The following is a 21,321-nucleotide window of genomic DNA, read 5'->3' as shown; positions in this document are numbered from 1 at the left end:
ACACCAACAGTGGCAATTTCCTTGCAAATAATTAACTCAGCCTTTTCAACAAGTCTTTATTTGCCTAAATTAACAAAATATAGGCTACATGCTATTTTCAGGTAAACTGCTTTATCACGGAAGCAGAAAGCAATATTCACAACTTGGGTTGCTACACACTTGGAGTTTTAGTTTTTAAATAGCAAGCCAGAATTCTGTACAAAATCAACATTTGGTGTAATGTTGTCCAAATATGTGAAGGATTTTAAATGTTAGCCCTGTTACATTTTGTTCCAGCAAAGCAGACAAAGATCATGAATCAAAACGTGATGTTAATATTTTATTAAATGCCTTTAGGGCTTAATAAATACAGTATGCACACTGGGCTTTCTCATGCAGCTACCCATATACAAATATACCAGATACCCTTGTGGGGTTATGAAAGGTCAGCCTCAGTCTCATGGCCAATGGGGAGTCAAATTTTTAAAAAGAAAGAACGAAAGAGGAATTAGAAGTCAAAAGCGGGGGTGGGGGAGGTAATCATAGGCCGGAATAAAAGAGATAAAAGAAAAATATGCCACTTGACTGGTCAGTTGGCTGTTTCAGAGTGACAATGGTCAAAAGCCTGGAAAGCATTTGGTAGTGACCTATTTTCAGAGTGTCACAAGGAGATGAATGCCATGCTGTCCTGGCCCTTAGAGTGCTGGTGACCTTGGATGGTTTTGTCCCTTCATTCTCTTTGGGTGATCCCCCTGGGCTCTCCTTCAGGTTTTCAGTCTGGTAAATTAGCTCATTAGGCAAGGCTGGCCAACTCTTCTCTTAGCTCTGCACTTAGGCACAGAGCGTCCATATAATTGGTCACTGAAACTGGGATACTTTTTTAAAATTTTATTTTTATTTATTTTGAGAGAGAGCTAGAAAGCAAGTGGAGGAAGGCCAGAGAGAGAGGGAGACAGAAACCCAAGAAGACTCTGCACTGTCAGTGCAGAGCCTGATCCAGGGCTCGAACTCACAAAACCATGAGATCACGGCCTGAGCCGAAATCAAGAGCTGGACACTTAACTGACTGAGCCCCTCCGACACCCCTAGGATCCTATTTATTTTTTAAGTTCTGTATTGAGAGAGAGAGGGAGAGAGTGTGAGAGGGAGCGAGCACAGGGGAGGGGCAGAGAGAGAGGGTGAGAGAGAATCCCAAGCAGGCTCCACACTGTCAATGCAGAGCCGAATGTGGGGCTCAATCTCATGAACCACAAAATCATGACCTGAGCCAAAACCAAGCATCAGACATTTAACTGACTGAGCCACCCAGGCACCCAAACTGAGATACTTTTGAGAGTTAAGGTGGCACTCTTACTAGTTACCCCAGGACAAAGGTATAAACCAGTGTCATTCCCGGCAAACCAGGATGTTGGTCACTCAGCAACATACAATACCAAGATTTTGGCCATACTTCTCACAAAGTCAGTATATATTTACTATCGGGCTAGATCTGATTAAGTCTCTCATACCCAGAGTCAAGAACTAAAAACAGACTTTATAATACACTTCATAACACATTTTAAATCCTTTTCTTAGACATTTTTTTCGCCCTCGAAATGAAATGTTACTTGGAAGGCTAACATAAAAAACAGATGAAATTTGAGCCATTTTGAATGAAGTGGGCATGAGGGCTGAGAGTCTCTCCTTCTCCCCTCGCAGCTCTGGAGGGGCCCAAGAGGGACCTCTGTCTTCTCAATCCACAATTTGGAAGCCACCATTCTAGACCATGCTCTCTCCATCTCAACATGAACTTGTTCCTCAAACATACCCACATGGTTCATTTGGTTGGAAAAGACCAGAGCTTGCTATTCTAGATTTCCTGGTTCCTGTTCCAGCCAGGCATACCCAGAACCAACTGGAAGTCTGCAGCCCCCACAGTATTTCTTCAACACAGGGCTACTGAAAGAATGAACATGTAACAGGACCCCAAGAGCCAGAGGCCTCACAGACCATGCTGCCAGCCTCCTGAGTGATTTCATCAGAGGCACTAATGAGCTATATTAATAATGAATGGAAGGCAGGTTGCCCCTCTGAAGACTTGGGACAGTTTCCTGGCACAGAGCTGTGCTTGCACCACAGAAACCCCCACTATTCCATTCACCATCCCCTTTGCCGGTACTTGACCTCAGGACATGGGTGGCAGTAGGAAAGCCAGGCAGCTTTGGCACTTTGTCGTGGTGGTGAGGCTGAAAGAAAGAGCTCTAAGCACGGGAGCAAGGGTTGACGAAGCCCACAGGTAGATGATTAGAAGCAGATGGGGCTGAGGGGGAAGCACCTTGGCCAAAAGAAAAATCCACATCCAGCAGTCAGAGATGGGCCAGGTCATCTAAAGAAATGTATTGGGAACTTTAGGAGGAGACAAAGCAAGATAATAAACAGTACCTACCTCTACGAACAAGAGTTGAAACTACCAACCAAGAGGCAGTTTTTACATAAACACAAACAGTACCAGAGGGTTACTGCTTCTGGCCAGTCACAGGTAGGTGACATCCTGTAAGCACTGCTTTATTCAGCACCCATGCCTAAGGAAAGCCTACTGCTGGGCTCAACCCACCCATGATAGTTTTCACCACTGACTAGAATCATGATTCAAGCATCTAGGAAGAAATAATTAGTCACTGTAGGTGGGCTATGTATTTTTAAACATATTAAGTGACCATAAACATCACAGGCATCATCTTGTAGTACAAAATTGTGTGATTATACAAGAATGTGTGTGTGTATGTGTGTGTTGTGTGCGTGCATGTACGTGTTTGTGTCAAGAGGCTCTTACAGAACAGGTTAAGAAGCCCTAAGTCAGCAGTATGAGTTCAAGGTCTCCTCCTCTATATTTTAATGAATCTGAAGCCAGAAACAAATACTTATGGAGTGCCTGGAAGGGGTCTTGGGGGCCACCATTTTACCCTCATCAGTCTTTCTCAACCCTGGCTGCACAGAAGAATCATCTGGGGGACCCTTTAAAAATACCCATATTGGGTCTCCACTAGACCAATGCAATCAGAATCTCAGGGGCTGAGGCCTCAGCCTCGCTATTTAAGGCTTCCCTAGATGATTCTGATGTGCAGACAGCTTTGAGAACACAGCTCAGAATCTTGAGTAATTACCTGATGGTTATTGTAATACTCTAAATAAGCAGTGCTCCGATTTCAAGAATTCCTCCCCATGCCCCTGGCTCTGGGATTGAGAAACCCACCGCACATGAGGCGACAGCTCTTCCTGAGGCTGCTTTGTGGGGCATGAGGCCTCAGAGCAAGGTCTCCAGGCAGGAGCTCTACTCAGGACATAAGGGGTGAGCCTGGACACACTGACCACTTTGGGGACCATCTGAAAACACATGCCCCATGCCACCTCTGATGATGGAAGCTGCTGGAGAATAAGGCAGACCCAGGCAAGGATCTAAGTTCTGCTGGGTTTTCATTAGCTAAAATTATTCATGTTTTCTTAAAATGTTATCTTTTATCTGCAGCAGCTACTTGAGAATATTCTCTTCAATACCTCCCCCTCCTTCGTCATTTTGGTATTTTGGATGGTTCAGGAAAGGTGATTCTTATATATATACAACTACTAATATTTTCATCTATCTGGAAAAAATAATACTATAACTTCCACACATTCAACTAAATCATTGTTAACAAGGTAACATGTCAAGCAGCACATTTTTGCAACTAAAAAGGAATCTACCATGTATTACTTATTAGTCAAAGGAAAACAGAATTTCTGAAAGCACCTCATCATCCGCTTATAATTAGGTATCTAGATTATGTACAGTTTATTATACTGGAGAAGCATGAAATAGCACTGAAGAAGCCCCCTCATACGTGTTAAAGATCAAGGGCCCAAGGAATGACCAGAGCAGCATTTGTATTAGTGAGGACAATCCCTGCTCGTTCAGTCCAGGCCATTTGTAAAGATCTGCGCCATTTGCCAGTCTCCAGCAAATGACAGCTCGTGCAGAAAGCTATATTCGAACTGCCTGGTCCTCATTTTCCAAATGCAAGTTTAAAGCTGTCCACTTAGATACCTAAAAGCATGGCTTGTTTTTCCATTTTCCTCTCCAGTAAATCTTTTAAACTCTCATCTCTGTGCTTGAAGTACAGGTAATCAGAAAAGGAGGGGCCCCTCCGAGCACTCTGCAGAGCCCTGAGGCGGAGGCACTCTGCCCTGTGCGCAGACTCTCTCTCCTGGCTGCCCTCGGCCTCCAGGCTGTCCTTGCCCCTCTCCTGGTGCTCTCCCTTCGGCCTGTCCTCCTTCTGTCCCTCACAGGTGTCCTTGAGCGCCCTGGGAGCCTGCTCCGGCTGGGTGGCGAGGGCCTGGGGGGTGCAGGGCTGCCCGGGCTGGGGGTCCAGGCCGGGGCTGTCTTGCCCCGCTTCGTAGGTGTTGTCCTCCTCCTCTTCCTCATGGCAGGAGCTGCCCCGGGCGCTCTCCCCGTCTGACTGGAATGTGGGCCCCTTGGCCGCACGCTTCTGGGAAAGGTCAAAGGGTTCCTCCTGCTCGAGACCCCTCAGCACGCCCGCCGTCTGCGCCAGGGCGATTCGCCCCCTTCCGAAGCCTGTGAGAGCAAAAGCAATGTTCAGGCCCTGGGAAACGCTGTGGAAATGGGTCACTGGATGGTACCCAAGGCCACTTAGTATAGTTTGATTTTATATTTTAAAAATAAATTTCCCGTTAAGGCTGTGGAGAGAAGGGCCTTGTCATAGATGAAGTTTACATGAGTATAACTTCCTTAAGGTAAATTTGGCAACATGCACTGAAAGCTTAAAATAAGCACAGCTCTGACTTAGCAATTACGCCTCTGAGAACTTAAACTATGAAAATAGTCACACAGGTGCACAAAATCTATGTGTAAGGATGCTCATCACTACATTTTTTAGAGTGAAACTGAAATGATAGAAGTTTGTTTAGATAAATAATACAATGAACCATGTATAGAAGATGTAGAGACTTAACGAATGGTTATAAAAAGGTATTCTCTATATATTTTAAGTAAAAACATATTTACCATATCTATTTATAGTGTAGACCCAATTTTATATATCTTTATCAAAATATCTGGAAGAATTTACATCAAAATCTCAAAAATTCCATGATTCAGACATTTTTCTCTTCAATTCTAATGTATTTCTTATTTTTAGTGAGCAGAAGAAGAAATAAAATCATAACAAAGGTATTTTCGTCTTGAAAAAAACCCCACAAAAATCTACCAGTTGGGGCCAAGGAGGCGGCCCTATAACGGGCCCCCTAAGCTCAGACAGAGTAGAGACGTCACAAAGAGATTTCCCTGAGGACCCCCCCCCCCAAGCCCCAGTATCCAACCACAAGCATCCCTGCTGTTGGGCATAGTGATGCAAAAGGGCCTCAGTTTTAGTTTCAGTTTGAGGACCCTGTAGGGAGGGACTTTTCAAAAGCCCAAAACACATAGTAGGGCTCCACCTGATTTGATCTTGCAGGTGTCTGTCCCTGGTGAGTCAACAGCCAGGCCCCGAGGAGGAGCCGGGCAGAATCAGGCTTTTCAGGTGGGGGCAGATCCAGGTCTGCCTGCCTTATGATATCGTCAGACAGTGAATCTGTCTACAACTTTAATCTTGTCAGGGGCACAGGAGGCTCTTTTTAATCTGAGTCATGATTTTTGAGCCATTTCAAACACTAGAGTGAAAAAGCACTAACACCTTTTGTAGATGAAAACATTTAAATTGTTGAAAGTCTGTTAACTTTCAAAGCATCTCTCTGATACATAGTGATGCTCTTTATTTTTCCAGAAGAATGACAGAGTTGTTAGGTGCCTCTTAGGATTTGAGCATCCATATGGGGTAAGTCGTGGTGACCAGGTTAAGCTTTCAAGTGGATGAATGTCTCACCGTTGCCTTCTGTCCCAACCCCAGGGACTGAACAAACTTCACCTATTCTGGAAAAATCCAGGCCTACGTTGGAAAATCGCTCAGGCAACTATAGATGCAAAGAATTCAGGAAAAAACTAATCTCAGGAAAAGAAAACTGCTTTTGTTTTTTTCCAGAATTTTTTTCAGGGCTTTTGCATAAACTCTGGGCTTTGTTTTATGATGACCACAGCTCCCTGTCACTCAGGAGAACTATAAACTCAGTAGGTGAAAAATATGAAAACTATCACCATTCTGTTTCATGCTGTGGAAGTATATGTGCATCTTATTTATGAATATGTGTGCCTGCTTGACCACCTCTCTGGAAAGGGTAAGAGAAGCAGGCAACGTGAAAAAATTCGTGTTTGCCTGGTATGGTAAGCACCGGCTTAACTCAGAAATTCCCGAGTTGGGATCCCAGTTCTGCCTTCAGACCTGTGGTGTGACATGGAGCAGTTTATAATGCCCATTGGCCTTGCTCTCCTCTTATATACAATGAGAACAACACAGTCTACTTTGGGACACTGTGGGAACAAGCAAGAGGATTTCCAAAGTGCCCAGAACCATGTGTTAATCATACTGGTGTCAGCAAACAGCAGTGAACGTGACTTTGTAAGTTCTATAACTGTGCATCCTCTCTCCCCTCACACGGACCTTCTAGTGAGCAAAGAGGGTCTCATCCCCCTGGTATCTTCCACGGCACCTAGTGCGCTGCTTTGGACAGAGGTGCATTTATTGCCTGTTCATTGAAGGACTGCTTAATTAAGTAGCTAAAGAGCAACCTGCTGAAGTCAGTGGATCTGGAACATAAACCCGTCACAGCTAAGGGCCCTGGCACTGAGAAGGTGAGAACTTCTTAGCAGTTCAGTTAGGACTCAGTGGGGGAGACGGAAGCCCTGCTTTGCAGATGGGCCACGCGCCCTGCCAAGCAGGAAAGCCATCCCTGGTTTCATCTGCTTGCGAACAGGAGGAGACCCAGCCTGCTACACACATCCCTCTATGGAAGCAGAGCTTCCATGCCTGTTTTTTTAGAAAGGAAAGAAAAAGAAAAAGAAAAAGAAAAAACCACGTGTCCTTTAACAGCAGTGCAATGAAATGGATACAATAAAGGCTTTATTCAAAGGAAGGTCTGTGTTCAAATCCTGACTCTGCCACTTTTCAGTTGAGCAACTTTGGGCAGATCATTCTCTTGAAGCCTCCGTTCCCCCATCTGTAAAATGGGGATAATAGAAGCTCCACCAGCCTTGAGTTGCTGTCAAGATTAAAAGAGACAAGGCAGAACTGATAATCGTACTAACTGGCATGGTTACGATGTTCTCATCTGTCCTCTGTGATTGGCACTTACTTACTGCCTTCAGACAGTAGCACTGTATTTGCTAGAGTAATATTGTAAGCCTGCTTCTGCTGCTCTGCTGTGGTCCTGAGAAAATGATCCCTTTTTCAACAATAAGAATACCCTCCCCCCAAAGTAAAGCCCCCTAAATACCAGTTCAGCTCCCTTTTTTGTCATCCACCGGCCCCAGCAGCCTCGGGTGCTTCCTGGAAGAGTGCTTACCTTGAGAATGGAGGCCCCTCTCCATGACACCATGCTTGACTTTCATGTGGCGTGTCAGGTTCCCCTTCAGGGTGAATTTGCTCGGGCAGTAGAGACACTTGAAGGGTTTGCTGTCAGAGTGCAGGTGCATGTGGCCCATTAGGTTGTGCATCCGGTTGAATTCCTTCCCACACAGCTGTCAGAAACAGTGATGAGAGTGAGACAGGTTACTCGCAGTGCTGGGCCCTGCCCAGGTGAACCTACATGCAGGCCTGTGTGAGGACAGATGGGCTTTCATTTTGTTTGGGTCTTGGTGTTTTACGTGGGCTCCAAGTACAATGTCCCCAGTGAAATCAGGGAGGGTCTAGACTGTGCCCAAGCCCAGAGGTGGAGCAGGGAGAGTTGGATTCATGGGCTTGTGTTCCTATTGCACAGGGATTTTTCAACTCAAGGCAACACTTGCAAAGCTAGTAAAGCTTCTTTCGAAATCTAGCTGCAGAAAAGGAGAAAAGCTGATCTGAAAAACAATTGCTCAAAGTGTGCTTCACTTTAACAGTAAGTATATGATTACTTGTTTAATATTTATGGGACATTGATAACATGGAAGATACTGTCCTAAATCTGCCATGGAATATCACATTTAATTCTCATATCAATCCTATAAGGTGGGTGCTGTATCATCCCTATTCTACAGAAAGACAAACTGAGGGATTAAGGCACTTGGCCAAGGCACACAGCTAATGGGTACTGGAGCTAGAATAATGAGCTCGGGTCACTCGACACCAGAGGTCACATGGTCAACCACCACACCATCCTGTGTGTCTTCAACACAACTCTTCTGTTAGACTGTATCTTGCAACGCATTTCTAATGTTTTTAATTTGCTTATTATTGGTATGGATAGCAAAGTTAGAAGGAACAAAAGAGAGATCTAAGGGAAGGAGTGTGTCTTCTCCTCTGGGTAGAGATTTGAAATCCTGAAAATATTATCTCAGCTGTAAACATGTTTTATTCATTTCTTCCTTTTTGTCATTTTGTCATTTCCATTTCCAACAAAGTGCAGATGCATGATGGATCAGAAAAGTGGTTCTCCAGCTTGTTTTGAGAGAACAGAACTGCCTTTTCGAAGGCAATCCATGCAGCTGCAGAAGGTGTAAAACAGAGTCCACTGCTCTGGGTGACTTCAACCCTCTTGCTGTCCCCCAGCCCTTCCTGGGCTGTGCCGGGAGGAATACATAGAAGGGTTTTGTGTCTGTGCTAGGGCCTGAGTGTTAAGGTGGGAACATTTTCCTTCCTTTCCTAACCTCAGAGGCCCATGTCATGAGGGCAGCGATAGGGAGTAAAAGATCCTTGGAGAGAAGACTCAGGGTCCAGTGGCCCCTAAGGCTGACACCAGTTTTCCTTTGGCCCTGAGAGACATTTTCGGGGACAATGTTGGGGGTACTGGACTGAATGTTTATGAAGGAAGGCACTGTTTTCTTCAGGTGGCCATGGAGATGGGAGTTATGCTGGCCAAGGAAGAAATGGGTAGACCTAACAAACAGAGACCTTGGGAGACCAGCTGCAAAGAATGCTGGGTGGTAAGAGGCAGCCAGCTGGGGTGACAACTTTGTCACAAATAATCCACGCGTGGATAATGAATAAGTGGTTCTGTGTTTTTAAATGATTCATATTTGGGACTTTTAAGTACTTTTTCCCTTTTTACTTCCTTACTGGCAAGAATGAACTCGGCATACTGGTGTCCCACACTCCATGTTCAGAGCAGCTGCACACCACACTCATTTGAAAAGGTGACCTGAGCGGGGAAAGGCTGAGAGTGCTGATCCAACTGTGACATGCTGGGGAGAAGCCTAGATGTGGGATGGATCCTTGCTTTCTTTTATTCTCAATAGAGGAAGTTTTGTAAGATCCATCAATCTGTGATTCAACTTTGTACATGTGTGAAAGTTCTGGCAGAGCATTATTTATTATTTATTAGCTTAGCTTAGTTTATTCTATCCTGGCCAAGGGGGGAAAAAAGCTTTGAATCTAGAGATTTGAATTAGCTTTGAATCTACATTAGGTATTTCCAGTCTTGAGTCATTTTAGAAAAAGTAGATCCCATTTGGTTCGTGGGATGGTTCCTGATTATTTGGAGTGATGCTGCAGCAAAAGATCTGAAAACAGCACAAGCTATGGGTGATTAAACATAAGACACAAAGGAGGAGAGGAACTGGAGGCTGGAAGATTAATTAGACTACTGCACTAGTCCAAGCTTGGAGTCTCATGGTTGTTAAGCCAGACAGAATTGAAGAGATGGGTACCTTCTGTACTTGGCTCCTATAAATGGGAGATTCTACTTTTAGTTATTATCTCTAGTTGCTAGGATATTAGAAGCTGGACTCCGAAAGGTTTTTATAAAGGAGAATTTTAGCCCAACCTTTAGCAATGCCATTTGTTTTTATTATGACACAGAATAAAGTCTCTTCATTAAGTATTTGCAGGCACCTGATTCAACCTTGAACTGCAGGCAAGATAGAGATCACCGTTGTGATAATGACCAACTGTTTATTGTTGCCACAGCTGCTGCAACTTGGTGGTCAGAATGATCCTGGAATTCAAGGTCCGACCTCCCTTCCCCATCCCATTCCCACCCCAACACACAGAGAGGCGCACACACATCAGAATGGCTACTGATAAGTATTTCCCACATACTGCCTCAGCTTTAGACAAGCCATGTTTTAAGATCCTTTAACATAACCCAGTGTGTGTTTTCCTACATAATATTTTTCTGACTCAATTCATTCATAACTGAACTTCCTGGGACATTTTTTAGTGGTACATGCGTATATTAGGATGTTAAAATGATACTGTCCCCTGAAGTCAAGGCATATGGCCTTAGGGAAGGTTCACTGTAGGGCATTACTGGTCAGCTATATTATCTGAGGGTCACTGGTAAAGGACGTATTTTTGTGCTGTTGGTAAAATCTATTTTTTTTGTGTATCAGAGTTCTTCATGGTTTATGGTAGCCTATTGGGTCAACCAGTGGAGAACATCACAGGGTTGAATGGAGGTATGTCAACTCTTAAAGATGTTTCGAGCATTAAAAGTTGCCCTAGGTCATCTTCTGAAATGCAAGGGCTTCCTTCCTTTTCTTTGTGGCCAACTTCAGTATCAAGCACAGGGCTACATACATAGTAACATTTAGTAAATATCTAAGTATTTAGCTGGGGGAATAAAAAAACATGTCAGGAAAACATCACTACCCCATGCAAAAATTCCAAAAAGCAGCCATCACCAACTCTTCCTTACCCTCATTGTAATCTGTATAACCCTATACACACTAGTTTGTAAACCAAAATCCTCAGTGGCAGAAGGATAGAGATAATTAATTCAGGACCCAAGATACTTGGACACTATTCACATCTCTGTGGTAGGCACCCTTAGCTTCTTCCTTCAGCCTCTAACTCATCCACAAAGCCCTTTGGTCCTCATCTAGAATACTTGGCCTCTTCATCTTTCTCAGAAGACCATCTTCACATGACAATGCATCAGTGTAGAAGATATTTTATGTCTGTGAAATTCAGAGGGAGACTTTTTAGTCACTGTTAATAAACAGAGGCCAGAGGAGGAGAACTAGGTGAATTAAAGATGGCACCCTTGGGTGGGATTTGAGATGTGAGCCCCCAGAAAAATTGTTATAGTAGAGAAGGGGAGGCAGACTGGAAGGAAGAAGAGCTGGGAGGGAGCATCAAAACTCTAGATTCTTCTCCTGGGAAAAGCAGTCAGTCTGTGTCAAGGCCCCCTATAATAATGATATGTGAGGCGAAGAGCTTGCCCAAGTCAAGACTTGCTGAATCATCTCCTGCCAAGGTCTTTGGAGACTGAAATAGGGGAAGGTATTGATACAGGAAGCTACTGGAGTGGTGACATCTCAGATTTCATGGGACAGGTGGCCATCTCAACCAGTCTGCCCTTCCTGAACTTCCAGTTGCTCTAGTGAGGGGTATTAGTGAGGGGTATTAGTGTGTCTCTGACACTAAATCTCAGCTTTTCTGTCAATAGTCACATTTGTTTGTTTGTTTGTTTGTTTAAGAGAGAGAGAGAATCTTAAGTGGGCTCTTTGCTCAGGACAGAGCCTGACTTGGAACTTGATTCCATGACCCTGTGATTATGACCTGAGCCAAAATCAAGAGTCAGACACTGAAATGACTGAACCACCCAGAAGCCCCTATCAATACCCACTTTTATGCCTACTTTTTTAAATGGAGGTGAACCTCAACATTTAATAGAAAATTGGAAATGTTTTTGTTTTAATTTTTTTAAGTTTGATTTATTTATTTTGAGAGAGTGTGTGCACACAATCAGGGGAGGGGCATAGAGTGAAGGAGAGAGAATTCCAAGCAGCTTCCACACTGTCATTGCAGAGCCCGATGCAGGGCTTGAACTCACAAGTCGTGAGATCATAACCTAAGCTGAGAATGAGTCAGACACTTAACTGACTGAGCCACCCAGGCGCCCCTGAACAAATGTTTTGAACTGTCCTTTAAAAATGGGTTGAATAGATCATTAGGCTTTGAGATAGAGCAGAGAGGTGATGGTGAAACCCCACAAGGAGACAGAGCTTGCTACATTTTCTCTTCTGTAAAATATCAATGATAATAACAGTTTCTTATGAAGGTTGTTGTAAGGATCAAATGAGATAATTCATGTAAAGGGCTTGGGAAATAGTAAGAGCTCAATAAATATTAGCTCTAATTACTGTCATTATCAGGTACATAGTAGACTCTTTTAAATTCTGGAAATAGAAAGATCTTTAAAGATAAGAGTGCTTCTTAAACCAGATTATTTGGACGAAGTATGAAAAGGAGGATGAAGTAAGGAATCCTTTGAGTAAATACTTGCCAGGTCACTTGAGGCATCTAGAAACGGAAGTAGTTGTACCTGACCCAGCACTGAGAAATGTGGATGGAAAGAGAAGATTCATCCTGACTTGCAGACTTTGAGATCCCTTTATGCAGCACCCAGACTCTCGGCCCTTTAAACAGCTGGCCGATGCCCTGTTCTCTCATCCTTACAGCGGTTCCAAATTCTGGCCTCCTCATGCCCATTCCCTCCCTGGTCCAGGGCCAGAAACACCTCAGGTAACTTCTTGTGAGCTGCAGTGACAACGCGGACAGCCAGCGACGCCAAGAAGTCAGCTGTGTGCATGGACTGGGGGATGGCAGCGGGCAGCACTGGGCCAGAGCCCCACAGAGCCAAGAAGAGGCACGCTACTCCGTGCCAACCGGCCTAATCTGAGCCTGAGGACTGAGATGCACCAGGAAGCCTGTGTTTTCCTATTCTAAGAGAAAAGGTCAAAGAGCTAAAGCCTGCGGCCGAGGAGAATGGCCTCTGCTAAACTGCCCTTCCCTTACATTCTTCTCTCTCTCTCTCTCTCTCTTTTAATAAGAAGGGTGTTCCTTTCCTCAAAGGGAGAGAGAGGGAGGGAGGGAGAGAGAGACTGTAAACTGTCCAAAAGGACCGTGAGAAAACAGGAAGCTTTGAAAAGTACAAGAGAAAGCAAGATGAAATCTATTTGCAGGCGGGCCCCTGGGGACATGTGAGGCATTGTTAAGCAGGCAGTTCATACAGCTATATCCTTCCTTCTGCTGAGGAGGGCTTTGCTGCCAAAAGGCTGCTATCTGGTCACTGCCTTAACCCCCTCAATGCCAGCCTGAGAGCCCCAACCTAAAGTACTGGGCCCCTAAAAGCCCCCACCTGGTTTGTCCCCCGTGGGGCATCCAAGAGCTGGAGCAGGAAGCCAAGCCATGGTGGCAAGGGTGGCGGGGACCCTTTTCAAGGAGACCTCATCCTCTCCTATCAGCTCTGCCCTCTGCCTTCAAGCCTCTACTTCAGACGAGGCTGCAGATGACCTGGTGATTCATAACTTAGGCAGCTCCCGGCTTCACCCATCTCGAAGGAGAATGTGTCCCGGAAATTCTGGATGGCTGCTTTTCCTGGACAGGTTTCCCAAAGACGGCAGCTGGTTCTTTGCTATTATGGAGTGTGACTGCTACACGGATAGCATCCAAATCAACCCCTGCGTGCTTACGCAGAATCTGGGAAGCATATTTCTGAAACAGGGCTTAAGTCTACAGGCGCAGGTCTCTGGAGATACTCCAGCTGGCTCCAAGAAGCAGGGAGTCCAGAAGTGGAGCCAGTAGCATAAAAGCCCAGAAGGGCAGTAATTTTTTTATAAGAAAAAAAATAGAAACATGGAATGGAAACCTTTCCTCCCCTCTAATTTTCCATCTTATTGTTAATGCTTAATCTCACAGTAAATGACTGTTTCGGCTTGCTGTGGACAGCTGTTTCCACTGAGCATGGGGCAGAGAGGACCATTTCACGTTGCAACCGGGGGAGCACTGTATGTTAGGAAGGATTTTTAGTGGTGAGAATCCCAAGAAATTAGAACCTGTTATTTAAACAGTCTCCCCTTGTTATAAGTTTCTGGGTAAAGGAGACAGAGCTAACTCTTGGAGTATGACTGGAGCAAGGCCTGCCTCTTTTTTCTAGTCATGTCAACCGTGTGAGGGGAGTGACTCTTCCCTGTGACCACAGTAAAGCTCGGGTTTAGTTGTCTGGGCCTTTTCTCCAGCATCACTGTGCAGCCAGACAGCCACTGGTGGCTGACTATGAATTCTGTAGCAAGGAGCAAATGGCCCTCCATTCTGTACCTAACTTCCAAAGCACCATCACCTCTACACATTACCAGATCTCCAAGAAGCCACAGCAACACTGACGGGGAGCAAGGTCTACAGGACACCATCTCGAGACGGTCCACCTGATAGTGGGATCTGGAGCTAGTTTACAAACACACAGAGCCCTACAACGTCATGTGTAAACTCAGACATGCTCTGAGATTCCTCTGAAGTGAAGAAGGGCAGCACTTTGTGGGGAGATGGGGACAAAGAGGAGGAACCTGGCAGTGCTTCTGGGACTTCCCAGCAGGCAGAGAGCTCTCCATCGAGGTGACTGATGCCTGTCCTTGTTCCAGAAATGTCTAAGAATGGAGAAGGGCCCCCTGTTTGACAAACATACCCTTCATCATCCAATTATGTTTATTCTAATAATAGATACACTCTCCTAGGCAGCCACCTGACCGACAATGTGGTCTTCTGGGACAACTCATCCCACCCCCCCAACCAGAAAAAGGAGGCCTTTGCAGATGACCAGTGCAGTTCTCGTACCAGGTCCATCTGGTACTGAAGAGTATAAACCGTGCATCATTTCCGAGCTTGCAACTCACACTACAAGCCCTTCTCTTATGGAATCTGGTAGTATGAGCATACATCCAGAGCTTAATCCATCCTCAGAGAGAGGTCAAATTGAGTTTGTGAACCATAAAGCTGATCATCAGGCACTCTCTGAACCATGTATGGTGCACTATCATGGGGATGGATGGGGGACGTGGGGGCAGTCATTCGTGAAGGAAGACATAAAGCTTCAAGCAGGGCTGGCTCACTGCATCAGTGGGCCCAGGTTGCACTACGGTGTGCAGTTTCTGTGCCCTGGTCCCAGAGGGAACCCTCTAAATCCTCAGATACCACCTGACCCAAGAAATCCTCCAGGTCACTCTGAGGCCCTTGAGGTAGGCAAACAGAACTGCCTCTGCGTCCCCAGATCAAACCCAGCCTGCAAGCCCTTTTCCTGTATCACCTCTGCTCCCTGACGTATCCCTTGTTTCAGAGATATTTCCTGCCTGGTTTAACAACTACCCCAAGACCTGACTTGAAAAGGCGGAAGTGTGAGTTGGTTGGACAGGACAGGGGTGGAAGGGACCGCAAGTGTGGCTCCTTTTGTGTTTTAACAATGTGTATGTTCTGCCACCAGTTGGTAAGATAAAAAATACAGTTCGTGCTGGAAGCTCAAGAGGAAACAGCACAGCAAATGAGGAGTGGCAAATAGTGCCCATTTGCACCTCCACTTTCAGGAGACAGCAAACCCCTGGCAGGCAGGAACAGCTCTGTTAAAATGGAAGGGCTCAAAGTGAAAAGCAGGAAGGAAATCAAAGTGCATAAAGAGAGAGAGAAGATGTGATATATGGAGTCCCCAGGCTTGTGTGGCCAGGACTAGCTTTGTGGGTGTGTGACCAACGCAGTCACACAGGCCCCAACTCAGCAGGGTCCTGAGTTTGGTGTAATGTTCTACTTGTACCATCTTGAAATTCTTAATAACATTTGAACAAGGGGCCTCACATTTTCATTTTGCACCAGGCACTATCCACTATGTAGCCCTTCTGCACACAGCTTCCTTCTCCTTCGGCCCAGATGACTCAAGAAGGACATAAATTGACTTGCAAACCACTGGGAACTCGAAGGAAAGGAGGGGAAACATAAGTGGGTGGCAGGAAAGAGCTGGAGGGAGAAACCTCCCTCCCCCACCTGCAGAGAATACCCACACGGATCTAGGGAAGCTCTGGTTCCTGACCCTGCTCACCCCGTCCAGGAGCGGCCAACACAGGAAAGCAGTCAGCTTCACAGGGGGTTCCTTCAAGAAGGGGGGGACGGGGGACATGCTGTAGAGGGATTAAAGCAGGAACTGCCCCTCAGATGGACAGAGAGTATCATCTCAACCCTATAAGACATGCAGTGACAGAGAAGGGAAACTTCCATTTCAAACAGAAAGGCTCTAACAATATCTGAGGGTGTGATTTCCCTCTCCTTCCCCCTCAGCTCTCTCTTCACGATGGGGATGGCACGTGCCAGAACATGCCTTGAATTAAACTACCCAATCCTCAGCAAGATTCCTTCTCATTCGAGAAGTGGAGAAGGGAAACAATGTGGGTAGGGGATGGGAAGAAAGGGGGAAAAGCCTGGGAAACCCAAACGTTTCTAAGTAATACCAGTCAATGCCTTGAGTTTTCTCCAGTGCACACATTATCTCAGCTGATAAAATAGAAATTCAACCAAATGAATCTGACACAGACATTTTAATGAAGATGCTCAATCCCTGAGCTCCATGGTACTTAGGAACAAAGAGACACTTCAGATGACTGCTCACAGTTATTCCTTGGCCCAAACAAGCATTTCTAAGGTCATCAGAGGACTAACTTTGGAGTCTCTCTCAGCCTGCCTCAGAGACCTGCCCTCAAATCACACTGTGCAGTCTAAGTGTCAGGATTGGGGGGTGCGGTATGAGAAGGGAGGGGGCAGTGCTAGAAGACTCTCTGACTCCTTTCTGTGTTCCACTCATTGGCTTGTAAGGAAAGGAGTATTATACCTGATTGCTCTTGTCTGGAATGGGAACTTTCCACATCACCTTCATCCTTTCAACCTCATTCCCCAACTGGGCCTTCCACTCTCAGACCTCCTCCACTGGCTGCCTCCACCCCCTGCACACTGATTCCACAGTGTGACCAATAGGGCAGACTTCTCAGGGACCAGTTAAAGGCTGGCATGAGCATAGACGTGGTGCAAAGGACAGAGCAGCAGATGGGCCTGGGGCTAGCCACAGACCTGCTCTGGGCTTCAGAGACCCCCCTGATGAAACAGTAGGAGGTTTCCTGGAGACCCTCTCCCCTTGCGCATTTGCACAACTCTCAGAGTCCTGCCTGTCTGCAACCCTCCCAGGGCCCGCTGCCCACCTTGCATTTGAAAGGCTTCACATCAGAGTGAACGATCATGTGTGCCTTGAGGGTCTGTTTCTGCACAAAGCTCTTGTAGCACAGGTGACACTGGTAGGCACGGATGTTGGTATGAATCAGCACGTGTCTCTTCATGTTGGCCAGCAGAGTGAACTCCCGCCCGCAAATCCCACATTTGTGCTCCTTCACACCCTGGAGAGAAGCAGATTCAAAAATACTGTGGTTAGCAGGTAACAGGCTTTCATCAGAATTGTCATCTACATTCTTCTGTTTGCCACACAAATTCATGAAGAGCCTGGTGACAGATGTTGAGTTCTAAATGGCGTGGCTTTAGCCTTGTTAATTGCTGTTTTCTTGAAAGGTGTTGGTTACGTAATCTTTCCTAGTTTCTGAAAACCATCACCTGAGCCAGACCTTTCGAGGAAAAGACAGCTACTGACTTTGCTGTTCCTGTTGCTACAGGGGTTAATTCTATTGCACAGTTGTGGAGATTAAAAAGATTTTGGTGGGAGAACTGTGGAATGATATGTGAAATGACTCTATAATCTACCCTTCATGATAATGAAAAAATAAAACCTCATAGAGTGATAATATCATTTCTCATTTTCTCATATTCAAACCAATGTTCTCGAGTTCTCATTAATAGATTTGAAAATCCCAGAACAATTCATATCTACTCTTCAGTAAATTACAATAGGTCATAGTGACCTGGGCTCCCTTGGGTTATAGTGACCTCTGTGTGATTTGGCTATGGACCCTCTGCTCAGCTAGCTTCTGTCCTATAGAGAAATTTGGCAGAGGATAGCTTTCTGAAGTAGAAAGCAGGACAAGAGACTCTCTAGTTCCCTTACTGTTTGTGAAGAATTATTTGAATACTTAAGCATCAATGCCTCAATTGAAAGCATTTCCAGGGACTCATACCATGAGTAGAGTATTAGCTAGTCTTATCTAAACAGCTCTTCCCTGAAAAGGCCTTTGCAACCTATCTTAACACAGAATGACTTTTCAGAAGGAAAACTTAGAGAACCATGGCATTAAAACTAAAATTATCATGGAATTATAACAAGTTGTTTAGTTAACAACTGTACCTAATAAAACATGCATTGTCTGGAATCCATAGTGATATCCAGGACAGGAGTTCTCTCCCAGGAGAGAGAAGTTCCAAGCTTACCTCTGAGTCTCTCTGCCTAAATGTCCACTTCTTTAATTTGGAACATGATAATAAAATAGCACTCCTCAGTTCTGGTGAGCCCATGGTGCCCAAGGGCAAGTTCAGGTCTCTGCCCAGCCATTTACCAGCTATGTAACTGTAGGCAAGTTTCATGGCCTTTCCTGGAGACGGTTCTCTCAACTGAAGATGGTGGGTCGTGAGCCAGGGACTCTTTCAAGTTGGAATACTCTTGAGTCTAGATGACTGCAGATGAGTGTGGATACATAGTAATGAAGAGACTGAAATTTTAATGCCCTCCTAAGAGGATGAATTTTAACAGCGTGTTGCATATTCAACCAGTGAATTTAAATTTTTGTAATTAATGAGAATTATGTCTTGACGGGTTTTAAAAGTTACTTCAGCATCTTTTCCTCAAGATTGCCTCTACACTCATCTATGATTCAGTTGACCCGGGACCAAGGAGAAGTATCTACTTATCACTATTTTTGGAATCCTCTGCAGGGAATTCTATGTCCACAGTAAAATTCATAAATGGACTGGCCTAGAACTCAAGCGAATAGAAGCCTGGACACAACTGTGGGGACAAAGGAAGCCACCCTGTCACTGAGAGGATCAGTGAGATCAGAGAGGGAGCTTGTAGGGGCTTTCGGGGGTGAGGGAGAGATGGGGGTGGAGAAGAGGAAGACTTGACAGTAGCGTTCCAGAGCTCAGGTGTTGAAGTCCAAGATCCTGGGTAATCACCCCATGCCTCAGTGTCTTCATCTGCAAATCTAGAATAGTATCTGTAGGTAGCTCTTAGAGTTGTTGAAGAGGATTAAATGAGAATTAAAGCACCTGATACACACACCGTTCTCTAAATACTACCTCTCACTCTTTGCTGACACTATGAATTAAAATGTATTTTGTTTTCTAATTCAAATGAGACGTTTCAGATACCAGGTTGCTTTGTCTATTTTGACCTCATTTCCTACTATCTTACACAATTTAGATGTTCTGAAATGCATCTTTGACTCCTTTTCCACACATGTAGGAGCCCCTGGAGTCAGCAATGGTCCCCTTTGTGGCTGAATCTCAGTACAGGTTCTTTGCTGAGGGTTCCTGCACTTTGCAGGGGCCTCCTCTCGGGATGGTCTCTACAGGTGCCTTATGTGGGACAGGAGCCATGTATGCACTGCCCACAAGGAAGTCACACATTTCATCTCCACTGCAGAGCCAAAAAAAATGCCCCATGTTCTGTCCTGACCTATCACATGAAACACACTATGGCGGTGTAGAGATGTTATCTTGGCTGAGCAAAGTCCTCCAGTGACCTTTCTGAACTAAAGAGTGTTTTTAGAAACACTCTGGATTGCTAGAAGTCTCTCCTGCCAAGAAAACCACTTGAGGTCAAAAGTGTGAGGGTAGTCGGTGGGGCAAACCTCCCCTTCAGAAGCTTAAAGCAGACCCAAGTCAGCTTAGCTGGGTAAGATTTCAGGGCCACTACTGGGGCCCCGCCTTACTTCATCCTGAATGACTCCAGGATCCTGGTTGCCAACTAGACTGAATTTAAACACTTGAGCCTGTATACCTCCTTAAAGACCTGAGCCCAGGGAAGATAAAAGCAAACCAGACAGAGAAGGATGCTCTCTCATTCCTCTCACAAAACAAACCACAGGACCCTACACCCACTTAGGCAGGGGCTCTGTCAGGGGAAGCATAGGCCTCCGCGGGACCCAGAGTCATGTGCATATATGAAGCACTTCTCACAGCTGAGGGAGAAAACAACCCTAATGTTAGGCACCACAAGGCGGCTCTGATTAGCATATCCCAGGCACACAACTGGTCTTGGGTAAATAATACCTAATGGCACACGCATGCTAGGACCCTGGATGAAGTTTCCAGAAACAGAATTTTAGGGGTGTCAGAAGGCTAAGAAGCAACAGCACAAGGACCAGCTGCTTCCTTCGGCCTTCCGAACCCTCCTTTCCAAACTGTCCACATTATTTCTAGGCCCATCTTAGACTCTAGATGGCTGGATGGCAAAGGACTTGGTTGCTGGTCTCCTCAGCGTCCCCCATTTCAAGGTGAGGAAGGGGATCAGGACTCAGGGGGGAAGCCCCTCGCCCAGTGTCACACAGCTCCGCGCATCCCAGGTGGAGGGAGGCGAAGGTCTCCTGGCCCCGCCCCCCCCGGGGGCTCTGCGCATGCTCCCCGAGTGCCCCGCCCCGGCCTGGGGTCCCGGCGGTACCTTGTGGGTGAGCGAGTGCTGCTTGAGGTGGTGCGGCTGCACGAACTCCATGCCGCACTCGGAGCAGATGTAGGGCCGGATGTCCTTGTGCTTCATCATGTGGTTCTGAAGCTGGCTTGGGTACTGGAAGGTCTTGTCGCACTCGGAGCAGCTGTACTGGATGGGGCCACGGTGCGTGGTGAGGTGCCTCTTGAGCTGGGCCAAGGTGGGGAAGTCGAGGCCGCACTCCACACAGATGTTCTCGCGCCCGCTGGCGTGCTTGGCCTCGTGGGCCTTGAGCTCGCTGGGGTAGGCAAAGCCCCGGCCGCACACGCGGCAGTTGTGCGGCTTCACCTCGCTGTGCTGCATCATGTGGCGCTTCAGGTGGCTGGTCTGCGTGAAGGCCTTGTGGCACACCTGGCACTTGTGGGGGCGCGTGCCCTGGTGGGTGAGCATGTGGGTGTGCAGGTGACTGAGCTGCTTGAAGAGCTTCCCGCAGCGGGTGCACGCGTGCGGCTTGATCCCGCTGTGGCCCAGGATGTGGGTGACCAGGTTGTACTTGGAGGTGTAGGACTTCTCGCAGGTGGGGCACTGCCAGCGCTTCTGCGCCCCACCCACGTCCACATAGTAACTGTCGTCGATGCGCACGTTCACGTCCACCCTCTCCACCTTCTGCTTGGTCTCCTCGCTCTCCGGAGGCTCGGCTTTGCGCGGCAGCAGCGCTTCCGGGGTCTGCTTGGGCAGGAAGGTGTGGCGGCTGAAGGGGAAGGGGGAGGCCGAGGGCACGAAGAAGGGGAACATGAGGCCCGGGGGGACCTTGGGGTAGTAGGGATAGGGCGCGGGCAGGAACGGAGGGGCCGTCGGCTGGGGCCACACGGCGCTGGGCTTCACAGGCTCCTGCTTGACCGGCTT

The 21,321-nt window shown here is 46.5% G+C and overlaps 1 protein-coding gene across 1 annotated transcript in view; it reads right to left on the bottom strand.

Moving 5' to 3' along the window:
* Positions 1 to 306: 306 nt before the first annotated feature.
* ZNF366 (zinc finger protein 366) overlaps positions 307 to 21,321 on the bottom strand; it is a 21,486-nt gene continuing 471 nt past the window's right edge. The window contains exons 1-4 of the mRNA XM_077759375.1: positions 20,431 to 21,321; positions 17,033 to 17,224; positions 7,447 to 7,621; positions 307 to 4,567 (exon numbers count right to left, since the gene is read on the bottom strand). The exon at positions 20,431 to 21,321 is cut by the window's right edge and continues 471 nt beyond it. Of these exons, the coding sequence (XP_077615501.1) occupies positions 4,032 to 4,567; positions 7,447 to 7,621; positions 17,033 to 17,224; positions 20,431 to 21,321 (1,794 nt within the window). The 3' untranslated portion in view covers positions 307 to 4,031. The remainder of the gene's footprint in view (positions 4,568 to 7,446; positions 7,622 to 17,032; positions 17,225 to 20,430) is intronic.

This window comes from Crocuta crocuta, unplaced genomic scaffold (genome assembly GCF_008692635.1).
Source record: "Crocuta crocuta isolate KB4526 unplaced genomic scaffold, BGI_CrCroc_1.0 scaffold503, whole genome shotgun sequence".
Lineage (NCBI taxonomy): Eukaryota > Metazoa > Chordata > Mammalia > Carnivora > Hyaenidae > Crocuta > Crocuta crocuta.
Note: the sequence above shows the minus strand (reverse complement) of the source record. Positions and strands in the feature narration are given on the sequence as shown.